The sequence below is a fragment of the Tenrec ecaudatus genome, chromosome 8 (assembly GCF_050624435.1).
Source record: "Tenrec ecaudatus isolate mTenEca1 chromosome 8, mTenEca1.hap1, whole genome shotgun sequence".
Taxonomy (NCBI): domain Eukaryota; kingdom Metazoa; phylum Chordata; class Mammalia; order Afrosoricida; family Tenrecidae; genus Tenrec; species Tenrec ecaudatus.
The window spans coordinates 77,672,961-77,689,321 of NC_134537.1; the positions used below are offsets into that span (position 1 = coordinate 77,672,961).

General features: G+C 40.5%; 2 protein-coding genes across 5 annotated transcripts in view; one reads left to right on the forward strand and one right to left on the reverse strand.

Moving 5' to 3' along the window:
* The window catches only part of ANGPT2 (angiopoietin 2), a 58,397-nt gene extending 50,426 nt beyond the window's left edge, over window positions 1-7,971 (reverse strand). For both annotated transcript variants that reach the window (XM_075556428.1, XM_075556427.1), the window contains exon 1: window positions 7,591-7,971. In XM_075556428.1, the coding sequence (XP_075412543.1) occupies window positions 7,591-7,878 (288 nt within the window). In that variant the 5' untranslated portion in view covers window positions 7,879-7,971. The remainder of the gene's footprint in view (window positions 1-7,590) is intronic.
* Window positions 1-16,361, forward strand: part of MCPH1 (microcephalin 1) — a 348,942-nt gene that overhangs the window by 209,481 nt on the left and 123,100 nt on the right. The gene's annotated exons all lie outside the window — the stretch shown is intronic.

A 16,361-nucleotide genomic window follows, 5' to 3' on the forward strand; every position in this document is an offset into this window, starting at 1 on the left:
GAGTGAACAATTAAATTGAACAATATGTGAAATATATGCCAGTAAAACTTTCAAAATAATAGATAAAAGTAAAACTTTTAAAAAATCAGAGGTCAATAGCTATTATGAATATCCTGCATAGGACATGCTAAAACTCTGAGAGACTGGGTAAATATAATAAAATTATCTATTTCTTGAGACCTCTGTCTGTAGTATATCTTTCATTAGAACCTTACTTCCATGAAAAATTATAAAATTATATATTTAAGAAAATGACAGTTTATATTCAAAAGTAATTTTATTGATGTTTGGTTTTAAGTTTTTTACATTAAATATTAGCACTTTAAACCATGAAGTTATAAGCTTAATATAAATATTCCAGAAGTAATTCACAGAAAAGTAAAAGGTTGTCCAAAGGAGAAGACAAGCTGATTGTGGAGCAAGGTAATTATCATCCCAGGATCCCCTAGGGATGAGCCTTAGAGGTGTTTTAATTAGGTTCTAGCTTAATTGCAAAAGTAATGGCTTTAGCTGTCCAAAGGAGCCATCATATTAAGAGGATTAGGTCCACTTCTCTGGAGATTTTTAATAGATTTCACACCTTTTGTTAGCTTATGCAAGTCAGGATTAGGATAAGGAAGAAAGGTGATTTTATGGAGAAATACCTAATTAAAGTGAAATATCAATTTGAAGACAGTCAGCTAGCACACTTGTAGTTTCAGAGGGATAGAAAAATATATCCATTTTCTTTTTTTGGTTGTGTGTGAGCACTTTTTATTAAAACGTTTTATTAGGGGCACATACAACTCTTATCACAATCCATACACACATCAGTTGTGTAAAGCACATCTACACATTCAATGCCCTCATCATTCTCAAAGCATTTGCTCTCCACTTAAGCCCCTAGCATCAGGTCCTCATTTTTCCCCTCCCTCCCTGCTCCCTGCTCTCTCATGAGCCCTTGGTAATTTATAAATTATTATTTTGTCATATCTTGACCTGCCCGACATCTCCCTTCACCCACTTTTCTGTGGCCCGTCCCCCAGGGAGGAGGTCGCATGTAGATCCTTGTAATCAGTTCCCCCTTTCCAACCCAGAGCCATTACTTAAGTCCCAATAGACTGTCAGCAATTTTCATTCAAAAACATTATACATGGAAAACCTTTTTGTTTTTAATCACACCAGATCATCCAGCTTTACATAATCCCCTCGCTTTATGCATTAAGATAGTATTGATGTTGAATCATTTTTGGTCGTGCCCACCTGTGGAGTGCTGGATGGAGAGGCACACAAATTTTAAAAATCAAGTAGTGGAAATGGAAGGTCCCGCATTGCTTCTCTGGAACAGAGCTTTATTTGCCTAGATTCGCAGGCAGTACTCTAAAATTCAGGATTTCCCCCTAAGCCGACTTGCAGAAGAGAGTCACTTACTACTTGAATGGTCTGTGTGGATGCTATCATTTCTCTTCGCTATCATGCACTTTATTTTTTGCTCTTTTGAACTACAAAGTAAATTCTATATAATTATTTTATACACAAGACAATCCTATCCCCCCCCTCAGCAGCTTTGTCACTGTTTTCACAAATACAGCAGTTAGTAATAATGGTCATTCAATAGCCGTCATATACAAAGGTTGCTGAAAATATGTCCCTGGGTGGAAATGTCTGCCCTGGGATATCCTGGAGCTGTCTTTTGATGTGGGTTATAGTTGGCTGCTTTAATTTTGGGAAGAAGTAATTGCTACTATGATTGATTTCTCATGTTGATCCAGTTCATTAGCCTCTCAGCCTTATTTCTTTTATTTTAATCAAAGTATAAATAATCATGCAGGTAATATGCTCCCCAAAGGGGACATGCTTGAAGCTCCTGTGGAGTGCATTTCTCCTCTGCAACACAGAGGGCAGCCCTGAGTCAGCATCAGCCTGATGACAGCAGCGTTTTGTTTGTTGTGGCTTTGGTTGTTCTTTTCTTGGTTATATATTCAAAAGGGCTTCAAATGTTTGTGGGGAAAGAGCTGAAAGATAATGGAACTTTCCACAAATGTGTGGAAGCCTCCTTGTAAATAATCCGTTTCATATATGTATATAATAGGCATATATAATACAATGGAGAAAAGCCAGGCATTTACTTCCTGGGGGCAGTTCCACTCTGTCTTATAGGTTCGCTTGAATCAACTAGATGGCAGTGAATGTGGATGGCTTAATTTTTTTGTGTGTATATAAGAGAGATTATTTTATATATTTAAATAGCCTTACCTATATGTTGCTAAGGACTGAGTCAATTCTTACCCTGTGTAACAGAACAGAACTGTCTCATAAAGTTTTCTGGACATAATCTATATTAAAATCTGATTGGCAGGTCTTTTTCCTGCAGATCTGCAGGGTAGATTCAAACCATCAAATTTTGAATTCATAGCCAAGTGCTTGCCTAGACCTTCATTGTACATATATAGACACATAGATATATACATTAAATTATAAGAATATCTATTTTATAATGATGGAATTATTTTTCATCATTTTATTGGGCACTCTTAAAGATATAATAATCCATAATTCAGTTAGGTCAAGTGTAATTTCATAATTGCTACCACTATCAGTTTCAAAACATTTTCTTTCTTCTTGAACTCTTTGATATCAGCTTTCCTTTATCACCTCCCTCCCCCAACCCTTATTATTATATTATATTATATACTTTTTTTTGCTGTATCTTACACCATCCAATATTTATCTGTTAACTTGCAATTCTGTTATTCATTCCCCTCAAGTAGAGTTATAGTCATCAGCTACCAACTTACTGCACTTCCCCCACCCCATCTTCCCATACTTCAGGGAATCATTACTCCTGTTACTGTTTCTGAAGGGTTATCTATCTTGGCTTTCATGCATCGAACACTTAATTATACAAATGAACATGTACAGGTCTGACAAGACTAATGATATAAAACAAAGACCATAGTAGTAAGGGGAGGAAATATTAAAGAACTGGAGGATGGTTATGTGTTTCTTTTTTTTTTTTTTTAGAAATGCGAAAGTTATGTGTTTCTTCAGTGCTATACCATTCCCTAGATTTATCATCCCTTCCATGTGGCCCTTCTGTGAGGGACTGCCCAATTATCTGATACAGGTGGGTTTTGGGTCTCCACTTGGTCCACGCTCCTTGATTTCCTTTACTCTGTTGTTTTATTTTCCTCTCACCCTGGCTTTTTTTCCCTTCTTTTCCTTTCTTTAGCAAGTTCTAGTTTTAGTTCTAGACTCTACCAGTACTTAATCATCTTCCCATATAATGATACCTAAATAGTTAATCCAATGTAAGAGTTACTCTGGCAGACAAGCACACTTTACATTGAGTGACTGCTTGACGAGAGAAAACACTATATAGATAGGAACCCAGATGCCATAATGGTTACACAATGGGCTGTGATCCTCAAGGTGACATCACTTTGAAACCAGCAGGTGCTCTGTGGGAGAAAGATGAGGCTTTCTACTCCCATAAAGAGTTACAACCTCGGAAACTCAAAGGGGCAGTTCTAACTTGCCCTGTGACGGGGGTGGGGAGAAAATATGTTGTATTTTGGGAGAGCATTGGCGTTTCTATGAAGTTGCCATGAGAATTGACTTGAAGGCAGTAAGTGAACAATGTTGTGCATTACAATTAGGTTTTGTATTATATGTTGATGTGAATCTACAAGGTGGCTTCATGTTCATAGGAAAAAAGTGTATTTTGTTTCCATTTTTCTATGAACTTTTTGAAGCCCCCTCTTACATGCATACAATTGCTGTTGAGCCGGTTCCAACTCTTGGCAACCTGTGTGTAACCGAGTAGCACTGTGCTCCACAGAGTGTCCAGTGACTTTTTCCCCAAGTGGATCTCCAGACCTTTGTTCTGAGGCACTTTGCGGAGGACTCAAACAGCCAGCTTCTTTATTAGGACTTAAGCACTTGGCCACCCTTGCTACCCAGGGACTCCGGAATCTAGAAGTAAACGTCTTACTGTACTTGCACTTTCCAAGCATCATGTGCCCAACTCCTATCATAATGAAATTTTGATAGTCACTTCATCCCTTTCTCTCATGAATTTCATTTTCCTGCTATCTTAAAGGTTTAATCCATTTATCTGCGTGTACAAAATTTGCTTCTAATCTGATCATATTTCATGATACTCCATACATTGTATGCATGGAGCATAAGAATGAATGATTTTTCTACTCCAGTACTACATTAGACTATTGGCTATGTATATATGCATGCTGGGAATTTTGTTTTGAATGAGCCACCTTTGTTTCTTTGGATATATACCTAATGGATGCTTTACAACCACGTGTGACAAAGCACATACATAAACCAAATCCCTGGCAGGGTGGGGAGGAGTTAGTGGGCTGAGTCAATCTGTGAGCCTCTCATTTATCAGTTTTTTTTCCATTTACAGTATCTATTTTTTAGGAGCATAATTGTATTGCTTCCTATATAACAATGGATGAGTATCAGCTCTCAAAGCTTATTGAAAGGATACGTTTTGTGTTGTCTTTTTTAAGAAATGTGTGGCAATGCCAGTTTACAATTCCCAGCATGGCCTTGTGGGATTAGGAGAAAGAAAAAAGAATCAAGATGACCGAGCATATTTTTAATTTAAGAGACATTAGTTTTATTTTTCAAATCATTTTAAGTACCTGCCTTGAATTTGCAGGTCCTTGTGAAATACAGGGTATCCCATCAGTTTGAAATGATTGTTTTCTTTCCTTATTTCCTTTTATTTAAAAAAATGTCACACTTGGTCTTCTAGCAAAGTACCATTCATTCACGAAGTTTCAATAAAATGTATCACTTGGGGCCAACGTTTAGAATAGTTGGAGGATTGGTCGGGGTATTGTGTCATAAAGTGTGCTTGTTTAAATCATGACATATTTGGTGTGCTGGCTATCATGAATTTATCTTTCTCTTGTTTAACCACAGAACAGAAAATGGACTTATTTTGTATTGTTCCATTCATATTCCTCTGTGCTCATTTAGAAGTCTGACACTTCCTTTGGCTGACAGATTAAAGGGCCTTTTGTGGGCCCTTTTGATGATCCACAAAACCGCTTTCTTAGACTAAGCTCCTTAGGCTGTCATAACTCCTCTTCAGACATTGAAACTTCGTTTCGGTTGGTTTGCCCTAAAATTAACTAGTAATTTACTCATTTTCCATGACAAGGTGACTGGGAATTTAGTAATTTAAAGGCTTTATTTTACTTCTTATTTGTTTTATTACTGATAAGGGAAAAAGAAGGAAATCTGTGAAGCATAGAATAACCAATCAATAAGTTTTAGATTGTGGTGTTGATCATTTAACTATGTGGCTTATCTAGCATTCCATTACACTATTTTTTCCTCCTTTATGAGAAAAGCAGTGTTTATTATGCCAGGTGACAAAACACAGGGGACTGGGCGGGGGCAGGGGGACTAGAAAGGTTGCATTTAATCACTAGAAGCACATGATCTATTTGCTTTTTCACTCTCCTTCCTAAGCCAGAAGCCAGTTAGCCCGTGAATGGGAGTACAAACGGACTTTCTCAAGTGTGCATCTCAGGTCACACAGACCAGAGGGAACAGGTGCAGCATTAATGAGAAGATCAATGTTCAATAATTCTTTGTGGCACTTCACTAGATAGCTAGAGCAGGAATTTTGAAACACCATTGCACTGCTGTTCAAATATTGGCTAACTGAACCGGGGAAGGAAGACATGTTGTCCTCTGAAGGTAGAAGAATTCCTTGCCTTTTTCCTTCTTCAAACAGTATCTCAAAACCCCCAAGAGAAGAGCAAGGTCTGTCTGAGAAAGAAACATGAGCCTTGCTTATGGAGTTTCAACGCGGGCTTCATTAAGGAAACACAATTTAGCCATCTTGCATGGCAAAACATTCTTTTATGTTATGTGACTGTTTATTTAGGAAATGACTTACCAGTTGAGTAGATTAGAATGTTTACTACTGGATTGCTTTCATCCTTCTCTGAGGCTGTGTTAACGCTACCCGATAACTTCACTGCCATAAAGAGAGCTAGGGAGGTTATTAAACATGAATGTAACGATTTACAGGAAAGTCAAAAAATGAGGTAGGTACTCCCATAGACTGTTTGTCTTAAATGTTTGGCATTAACATTTACACGTCTCTCTGAAGTTTGGAAGATTTTGTAAAAGAGCGTTCGTTCTTAGGAAGGAGAAAAACTTTGAAGAGAAATCACCCCGAAGGAATAGCAGTTACAATATTACTAGCACCTTGTATTTTGCATTCCCTATATTTGACAAGGTTTTCTGATAAGTGAGACGGTTTGTCATTTTTCTTCTTTGATTTCGAAGCGAGTGTTTCTGTTGCAGTGAGCAGCAGTACTGACAGCACTCATTCATTTAGGCTTATAGCTCAAGCAATAATTTAGTCGTTTCCTCTCTGGAGGCAGGGGAGTTAATGAGAAACACAGATTAGGATCCAAGATCCATTCTGAGATGAAGATTAGGTGCCCTAAGAGAAAGTTTATGGTCAAAATGAAAGCTTGAGAGACTAATGATACTTTTTTCTGAGGAGAGTGTTGAATGAAGCTAATACATTTTTTTAGACTTGCTGTAGGGCTATAAATAGTCAAATGTTTCTACTTATATGAGCATTGTAATGCAATGTCATCGTTATACTAGTATGATTGATCGCGCCTTTTGTGTAAACTTCCGTTAGAATATGTATAGAAAGAGAGAGCATCCATTTACAGAAAAGTTGCAGGGTGAATTGGGATCTTTTTTCTTTTTGTAGTTAACGGATTTATATGTGAAAAATGATTGTGAAAGAAAAGCCGCATTCAATATCCTACTTTGGTGAGACTTTATAAAAAGCCTTTGGAACAAACCATCAGACCATCTTGTCCTGGCACAAATCCAGCGTAACGGGCCCGGGGCCCCAGGCCCACGTGGGCATATTTTCAAAGCCGGCTGCTGGCATTGAAATGTGGCTGCAACCTTTGAATCCCTGCGGGACTCTTGTTGGAAAACTTGTTGCCGCTTACCATTGACAAACCCTTCAGGGAAACGCTCTGAAACCTGAGGAACATGAGGTCTGTTTTATTTAATTTCCTCTCATTTACCAAGAGTCATCATCTATTTTAGTAAATAAATTCAGGAAATTGGTAAAGCACTTTACTCCATCCGTTATTTATCAGTAATTAACATGATTGTCACGTTTTTCCTGGCTCTGGCGCGGCTGCCTTGCTCACAGCTTCCCTCGCATGCCTGCCTGCCACCAGTTTATAATGTCTCTGGTTGTGGGTGTTACTGAGTTTAAACTACTTAAACAAAACAGCGGCGTTGTTTTTGGAAAGCTGCTCACGCCCTCTCCTGAACATTAATAAGTTTTCAAACCTTCCGAGATACTCTCTCCTAATGTTGGCATTATTTTCAAATCACCCTTTTCACCCATGACGACTTTGCATGCTGAGATAAAAGCAATGGCAATTCATTCAAAGCTACCAGGCGCCCTCGTTTTCCAGCCTTCCTGCTGACTTGCCCACCTCCGCCCACCCCCGCTGTTAAAATACATTTTCTCTTCACAGCTCCACTGTCTCATACGGTAAAGCCCATTTGCTTTCCTACCTTCATCAGCCATTGGGTGTTGTTTTCCATGATGTTTTCCAGTACTTGCAGTCTCTGCACCGAGTCATCGTAATCTAGTGGCGCGTCCCTCTGCACAGCGTTGGAGACGTAGGAACTGGAAGAGGAGCGGCAGTTGTCCGTCTCTGGCAGGAGGAAAGTGTAGCTGCACGATCCGTGCTGAACCTGATACTGCCTTTTCCCGATGCTGTCCATGCTTCTCCGAAAGTTGCTGTAGGCTGCCGCTAAGACCAGATCACAGCCCAGAGCAAAGCAGACAATCTGCCACATTCTTCCTCTTCGTGATAAACCCCCGGTTCGCCAAATTGGAAGGCGCACGAGCGTCGAGAATGCTCAGCTGCCCGTTGAGATGCTGGGTTGGGCTGCTACCACGGTTGAAAGTTGATCAATGAGAGTCTCCTTTTTCCTCCTCCTTTTCAAGTAGCAAAGTTGCTCTTTAAGGCTGTCTTCTCTCCCGTCATCCGGTAAACTGTCAGATTCCAGTGGGAAGCATAACCCTGTTCACTGTTTAGCTTTACAGATCAGCTCTGTTTCTCTTTCCCCAGATTCTACAGTGGCAGTATCTGAATCAATCACTTTTCTTTCCTTATATGATAAGTTGATAAGAGCAGCCAGACTTGTGTAGCCAGCTGCCCCGCCCTCTTGGCTTATCCATTATCTTCCTGTGGGGGGGGTTACCAACCAGGCAACAGGAAAAGTCAGAGCATAATGCTTGTTGTCTGACCAGGACTATATGCTGCAGAACCCCTCTGGGAACCGCTGATCAGTGACAGGACCCCTGGGTATTTCATAGGCACCACCCTAATTAAGTATTTCCTAGAGAGAGCAGGCAGTCCCTTTTGTCTGAGACGGAGTTCACAGCTTTACGCTGGTAACATATCTGAGGTAATAAACTTTTATTTTAAAGTACAATGAAAGTTCCTGTTTTTTTTCCTTTAGGAAAAAATACTGTAAATATATCAAGACTTGGGTTTATTTTTGCTATTAAAAATAAAGAGGCAGAAACATTCCTCGTAATAAACTCTGAACCTATTGGTAAGGAAATAGTTTTATGTGTCGTCCCTGATTTTTGAACCATATTAGCTAAGTATGCAGCATTTTTATTTTGAAACCGTTTGAAGACTTGCTTTATCGTTGTAAAGAGTGATGTGGATAAGTAGGGCCAACAACACAATCCAATGGGAAGTTGAACTGTGTATGGCAAAAACCCAGGCTTGTGGCTCATGATGGAAATGTGCTTGCATAGTCCCCTCACACAGGCAGCGTCTGGAGCGCAGTGTCATGGGAAAAGTTGATGATGTCTGAGTGCAATCGCCTTATCCCCCACAGGGATGATTGACAATGGTGTACTTTTTTGTTTCTATGAGGTTTTGTTTTTCTGCCTCTAGCTTGGTTTGTTTTTTTACTATTTGCTTGTTGCCTTGTTGCTGTTCATAGTGTAGTTTGCCTGTGGGGTTTTGGTTTTGTCATACGACAGCTGCCAAAGTAAAGCTGAGTCCTGCATATCCCATGCGCATGCAAATTTATTCTGGGCTCCTAGCCCCAATTCAAGAACAGTTAGTTCTGATCACATGGCCCTGCTCCATACTCACCTTCATGGAATGATCACGGAAGATACGGGTGCTACATCAAAGTATGGTGAAGAGAACAGAAGGTGCCCGCTATCACTTGAAATAGTATCTGGGGTCTTTAAGACTTTTATTCAAACAAGCAATCAGCTAAGTTCAGAAAGAAGAAGCACACCAGCTTCTGTGTTCCAAAGATGACAATAACAAAATTCAGGTATGACGAAGGGAACAGTATCTAAGCTAAAATTGTGAACACCCAATTTGTGGAAAGCTATGGAGGACAGTGGGATCCCAAAACCCATCTGCGGAGTAGCTAGTCAGATGAAGCTGCTGGCAGATCCCACAGATACAGGTTGGGAGCAGCCTTACTATCGGAGATCATTGCAATCTTGATTATGCTATATCAAACTCGAAACTTAGTCAGCTGACCTCCATTAAACCCAACCTGAGTTTATTCTGGGTGCAAGTATATCTTGTGCGTTTCATGACAAAAATTTCTTCCCTGGCTTTTTAAATATTGATGGTGGTCTTTTCTTTCTTACTCCTTGTTGGTATTTTTCTTTATAGTACTGTTGTTTTATCCTTACCACCTTATTTCAATTTTGTTCTTTATTGTCTCTCTTGGGTTTCCCAGTTTGTGAAGTACAGAATGAGTGGATGCAAAGAGATAATAACTGATGCAAGCGTTTATAGGGGTTGTAGGTGTAGAGTTGGAGATAAGGAGTGTGAGGAGATTTCGGGAGTGAGTACTAGAACTGATTAATTGTACAACTAATTTTAAAAAGTCATTTAACCATTGTGGTGGAGGGAAATATTCTAAAATTGATTGTGGTAATGATGGTACAGTTCTTCTTGATATGACTGAACAATTGAACTATATGGTCGATTAGGTGCCAATAAACTGTTAGAAAAAGAAAAGAATGTTGTGGGCGTGGCTTCTGCCCTCACCACCTACAGGCAAGGGTGTGGATTTACTCACCACTGTGAGCAAAAAGTGCAATATGGAGGTGACATCGAACTCAGACTGCATCCTGAGCTGCTGAAGTCAGATATGCCTTCACCCTTTAACTTTCTTAAGAGCCAGCCCTGACAGCAACTCTCCCTCCCACAACTCTCTCCATTTGTGAGCTGGGTTCACTAAATGAGTACGCTGGCCAAAGAGAACTAGAACCTGCCCATGATTAGGGAGTTTTTAGAGGAGTTAGCAAGTTCCAAATGTTTAGAGTACAGTTATTCAAAGACCACAGCCTTTACCCTACTAGTGCAGTGTTACAGGGTTTTAGAGTTGCCAGTAAATGTGCAAAAGACACACCTTTCCACCATAAGCCTCAGCCCAAAGGCATGCAGCTCTAGGCCCAAGGGTCTAGTGGCTGGCTTACAACCTAGTTCCCCCAGTTAAATGCCTGCTTAAACCTAGTTCCCCCAGTTAAATGCCTGCTTAAACCTAGCTCCCCCAGTTAAATGCCTGCTTAAACCTAGTTCCCCCAGTCAAATGCCTGGAGGCACCCCAGTCCACAAGTCAGCCTCTTACCTGAAGGCACTTAGATTTACCTGCTCTGCCTCTTGGTTCTGCTGCCGCCACTCTTTTGCTTCTCCTCTGTTGCTTTTCTGGTGACACAGCTGTTTCCTACATCTTGGGGTCCAATACACATGCCCACTCCTGGCTCTCTCTTGCTTGTGGTAAGACAGCACTTCCACCCTGTTTCTTAGATAGCTTATTTTATGCCCATCTGGATGGCAATCACAATCATCTCTGTTAACAAGCACTCGCAATTGAAACAGTCATTCTCAATGAAAGCACGTAACCCATCAGCACCTTTCCCCGCCGTCTCCTGATAGGGCCTTCAAAGACTGTGGGTAAAAGAGCCATATTAAGTAATGCACTGCCCTGCAGACCACCCTCTGGCTCTTTTAACTTTTGTCCCTTTCATAAAATGAAGGATTAATTTTTCCCCTTCTAGCCTTTAACTGAACACAGCAACAAAAGCTTGTAAGCCAGCTGCTTCATAGCCTTTATCTCCCTCCATTTTAGATATACAGTTTCTAAATTGCTAATCTTCATCAGCCCAGTTCTCTGGAAGAGAAGCCTAGTTTTTGATGTGAAGAATCTTCATTTACATTTGGAACTTTGACCATCTACATACATAAGCCAAGTCTAGTCAGGAGCAAGCCATCAAGCTGCAGCAATTTATACCAGTTCCCTGTCAAGCCTCTTTCTCTTCATTTATTTGGGTTCAGGTCAACCATAGCCATCCAAGCTAGGTCACATGAGTACTAGCATAAAACTTGGGAGTTCACACACTTCGCCATTGAGTTCCCACCAGCTGGCCCCTTCACACCCTCTCATCATCCTTAGCTGTCCAAGCTAGTTCATTCCCTGTAGGCTCAGGATCCACACAACATAAGCTTCAGAAGAATCAGCCCTCCCACACCGTAGGGTTAGGGCTAGGTCTAGATGAATCACATAAAAGTGTGCCAATGGAACTAGTATGCCCCTTGTCTTTTTCTGAAGTTTAATGTTTCCATGACTGAAGCCACTGTAACACATCCTACTCCTGATGCCAACTGTAGAAAGTGTGATATGGGCCTGGCATCTAACCTCCTCCAGCTAAGGATTGGGTGGGGAAATCATAAGTATCAACTGATTCCTATCTTCCCCGTCTTACCAAGACCCATCAGAAGAATAATTTGATGGAAGTTCCAAAGACTGTAGCTAGAGGAGTCATATTAAGTAATGTACTGCAATCATCTTACTTATCATGGAATGTTGTGTTTGATGTTACAGAAATTCATTTGGAGCTCTGGCATTTTTTTAAAAACAATTCATCTTAAAGTACACCAGACGGGTAAATAGTTCATGGAATTACAACAGACAGAAAAATCCAATAAGAAGGTATAGAAATACAAATAGAAGAATGTATCATCCATCTCAAAACCTGTAATCTTGTAACACATTATCCAGGATCAGTGAAACTAATTGTAGTAAGTGTGTAACTTGGGGAAATTGCTTCCCCATTCTAATTAAGCTCTAATGTTCTTATCTGTAAAATGTAGGGGTTACACTAAATAGTTAATATATTTTTGTTTCAATTCTATCACTCTGTAATCCTACAGATTACTCCCTTGGAGTGAGATTGAATACTTCAAAGGCTAACAGTATGCTAAAATATATATGTATATATACACACACACTTACAGTAACTACCCCGGAGCCATTTCTGATTCACAGTGATCCTATGCAACAGAGAAGAACTGCCTCTGGCGGTTTCTGGGACTGGAAAGCTTTAAAGGAATAGAAAGCCTCATCTTTCTCGTGGATCGGCTGTTGATATTATACTGCAGACCTTGTGACTTAACAGCCCAGTGTAACTATTACGCCACCAGGGCTGCAGATTATGGCAATTAACCATACCATAACTACGTCAGTATACAAGGGTTATTATTTCCAGCAACTTGTAGCCTCTTTGAAATGTTGACTTAATCAGGCCATCTAACTTTGAAAGCCAAATAACAGTGTGTACCATGCACGATAAATTTTGAGAGGGACTAAAGAAATATGCTCATATTTCTTGGGTGAATGGGGGTAATGAATTTCATGTTCTCTCGATTTGTATTCAAGAGACCTAACTAAATTTTTTTAAAATCCAGTCTATTAATAGGCTAACTTCCAAGTGTTCTAGAGAAGAAATTTTTAACCTGAGACCCATGGCAAGAAGGAATTTGTGGGATCCATGAACTTGAAAAGGAAGAGGAGAAAAGGCTTTTATTTTTATAAGCTGTAGCCAAAACGTTATTTTCCCTTTCATTATGAACAGGCCACAAGCAGCAGTGGTGTTACCAATATCTGTGATCCTTCATGAATAGGAATCATCGGACATGTTTTATTACAGATAGCTCAAGCTTTCACGCATACTCAGCACTGGATTGTGATTCTAATGCCCAAGTCTGGACCTTGGTGATTAGCTCAAGAAAGCGGCACCGGTTTACTTTTTGAGAAGGCCTGTGTAGGCTTCACCAGAGTACCAAAGGGTTCTATACCACTAAAAACATTCGAGGTCTTCTTCGATGAGGGTGAGATCAGCAGAAGTTGCTTGAGGGCACCTGGATTTTGGTGCACAGTTTACAGTAAGGGACAAGGAAGTGTGCCTGTTCCGAGAATGGAATGATGAGGGACATTCTCACGCTTTGAGACGAGCTGGGGTGCAGCCCTGCCTCCGTGTGACCCTAACCAAATTCTTACTGTCTCTAAGCCTCAGTTCTTTACTTACAAAGTGAACACAATCCTCCCTGCGCCATTGCCACGGTTAAAATGATCTGTAGTAGTAAATCTAATATCGGAATATTAGTGCTGTTTCCCTTGGTCACTTTCTATTAAGTAGAAATCACTTCTTCCACTATCAGATTTTATAAATGTGACATACTCTGATTAAATCTGTTAGTATAATCTTGGCCAAAGTTTTCCCTTTTGATAAATTTAGCCCTCTTAACCACATACCCTTTAAAAAATTATGCCCAAATATAGAATCTAGTATAATAGTAATATAGTAAAAACATATATTATTAGGTGTTATTAAATATGTGGGTTTAAAAGTTATTCTTCTGTCTTCAAGGCAAACAGTGACTTTTAATAAAGTGCTATAGATAATCTTCCAGAAAATTGATCGGTCAGTTTTATATCAGCGACTGTGCTAGGAACTAGGGGCCTAATGATTCATAGAGACCTAAAGCAGCTACTATAGTGAAGGCATACTGTGGTAAATATTTGTCAGTGCACATAGAAGAAAGATAACATTGCTTCTAGGGGAGCCACGATTCCTACATGCCACTGTTAAAGACACTGCCCGTTATCTAATCCCCTCAAGATCAGAATGTGGAACTAGTAGTGCTTTCTATTCCTAAATGTAAATTATTAAAACCAGATAGTCGATGGGAACGCAAGTCAGACCAGAGATTAGCAAACTCTATCTGTAAAGAACAGGATAGTAAATGTTTTAGGCTAGTGAGTCCATACAGTCTTCATCACAGCTACTCAACTTTGTGTGAGTACAAAGCACATGGAAACAGTCTTTACTACACAAACAAATGAGCGGGGCTGTTCTAATAAAATTTTATTTAGCATCGCTTACATTGGCGTATCATAATTTTCCCTTGTTACAAAATACTGTGCTTTGGATGTGTGTGTGTGTCTTTCCCTAACCAGTTACAAATATAGAAATCAGTCCGCTTATAGGCCATTCAGAATCAGGCAGGGGGCTGCAGTTTGCCGACCCCTGAGTGAGACCGTAGGGGATTCTGCCAGTGAGGAGCACAAAGTCACGCAGCCACATTAAAATGCACTGCAGAGTAAACAGTCAAAGCTCTGATCCCACAGATCGTGGTGTGACTTCTTAAAGGACTGTGAAGCATGAGGCATACTGGGGGGCGTGGGGGCAGGAGGGACATGAAACAATTGCCCACAGAGACAGCGCAGCTTTGGGGCTAGATATAAAATGCACTGCAAGGGAAAAGATCAAGGAAGAATGGGTCTTGGGTGACACTAAACCTTACACATGACCGGGGGACAGCCGCAGGTTGTCCAGTGCCAGAAACAGTAGCGGGCTCTTTGTCAGTCTTCAGAACTGCAAACATGAGTCTAATAACTGGTCACTAAGGAAATGCAGAGAAGGCCTGTAAACCCACCGACAGCCAGATGGTGACACCCTAGAAAGAAAGAAAGCAGATCTGTATGTTGGACTTTCAAAGGAAGACTCAAGCTGGGGTGAAGCTTTCGCCAACTGTGCCTGAAAGAGCCAGTGGTTAAACTGAGTGCAGTTGGTTACAGAGATGACTGCTGTAGTTGTTTGCTCAAGTAAATAACCGCTTCACACTTGGCTCCATCGTTTCACTATTGCAAGAGTGGCGCACAGAGCATGTCTATTTACTTCCATACCTTGGTCGGGCACTGATTTTTTTTTTAGGGGTTAGAGGTTAAACATAGTCCAGATCCTTCTCCACTCTCTAAAATAGATTTGCCTGTGGTTCTCAGAACTGTTCATTCTCAAAGAGAATCTTGAGTTTTCTTCAGTGACTTGCTGACAGGAGAGCACCAAGCAGACGAAGCTGTAAAGTGAGAATTATTATTCTAGACTTCCCCACATCAGTCTGCCTGCCTGACCAAATTCTCTTTGTCCTAAACCATTCTGCTGAACAATTGTACAGTTATACAAACAGTTGTTGTTTAGTATTGGTTTTGTCCCCAAATTACATGTCATCCGCCAAAACTGCGTAGACTCCTGTGCAGTCTCTGTAGATCTGCCTCGAGTGTTAGTAACACAGGGAAGCTTGTGAGACCTGGAAGTCCATGGAACTGTCTTGGTTTTCCAGGTCTCACAAGTTTTCCGCCTTTGATGGGGTTTAGTTCTTGCCACTTTTCTGTCACTCACTTTAATGAAAAATAGTTCCGTTTTCCTTCTGACACACCGTTCTGCGTGCACAGGTCTGACTTTGGTAGTTGCCGTGTACTTCTCCATGGTGAGGCAAGTCCTGTTTAGTGGGTACGAGAAGGATCACGGTTACCTAGCCCCCAAAGGAGAGATCGCTGCTAGCAGAACAAGCATTATTGGCCTCTGGCTGTGTTTTCTCTCTTAAGCAAGGGCCCTAATAGGTGGGTAAAAGCTAAACGGGTCTCATGTTAGCTCTGTCTTCTGTGGCCTCTGCAGGAATAATGAAAGTTTGTGAAAGACAGATTCTCTTGTATCTAGATTATGCAGTCATGTTGATCAAGAGCCTGCATCATCCAAGGCACTTTGGACAATTTACCCTAATTTAAGTGCTTAGCTAACTTTACATTAATATCAACTGGAGAAGCCCCCAAGCAATAAAGTACCAAATAAAATTGATGTGAGGACCCACATGACCTCTATCAGCCAGTGAGCCAATTTAGTAATCATTATTTAACCTGATAAAATATTGTTAGACAAATCAAGGGATTTGTGTCTGAGTGGCAAGGATCTGCCAACCTGGCCCAGGCAGTGAGATGGTTTTGCTCTCTGGACTAAGAAAACCCATTAATATGTTGCCAAGGCGCACAGTTTCCAAAAAAGTTCCTTCTGGAAAAATACATGGCCAGCACTCGAGCGAGTGTGGAGAAGGCACACTGGTCTCTATTCGTAGCACATTTTGCGCTGGAGCCCTTTGTTCATCCGA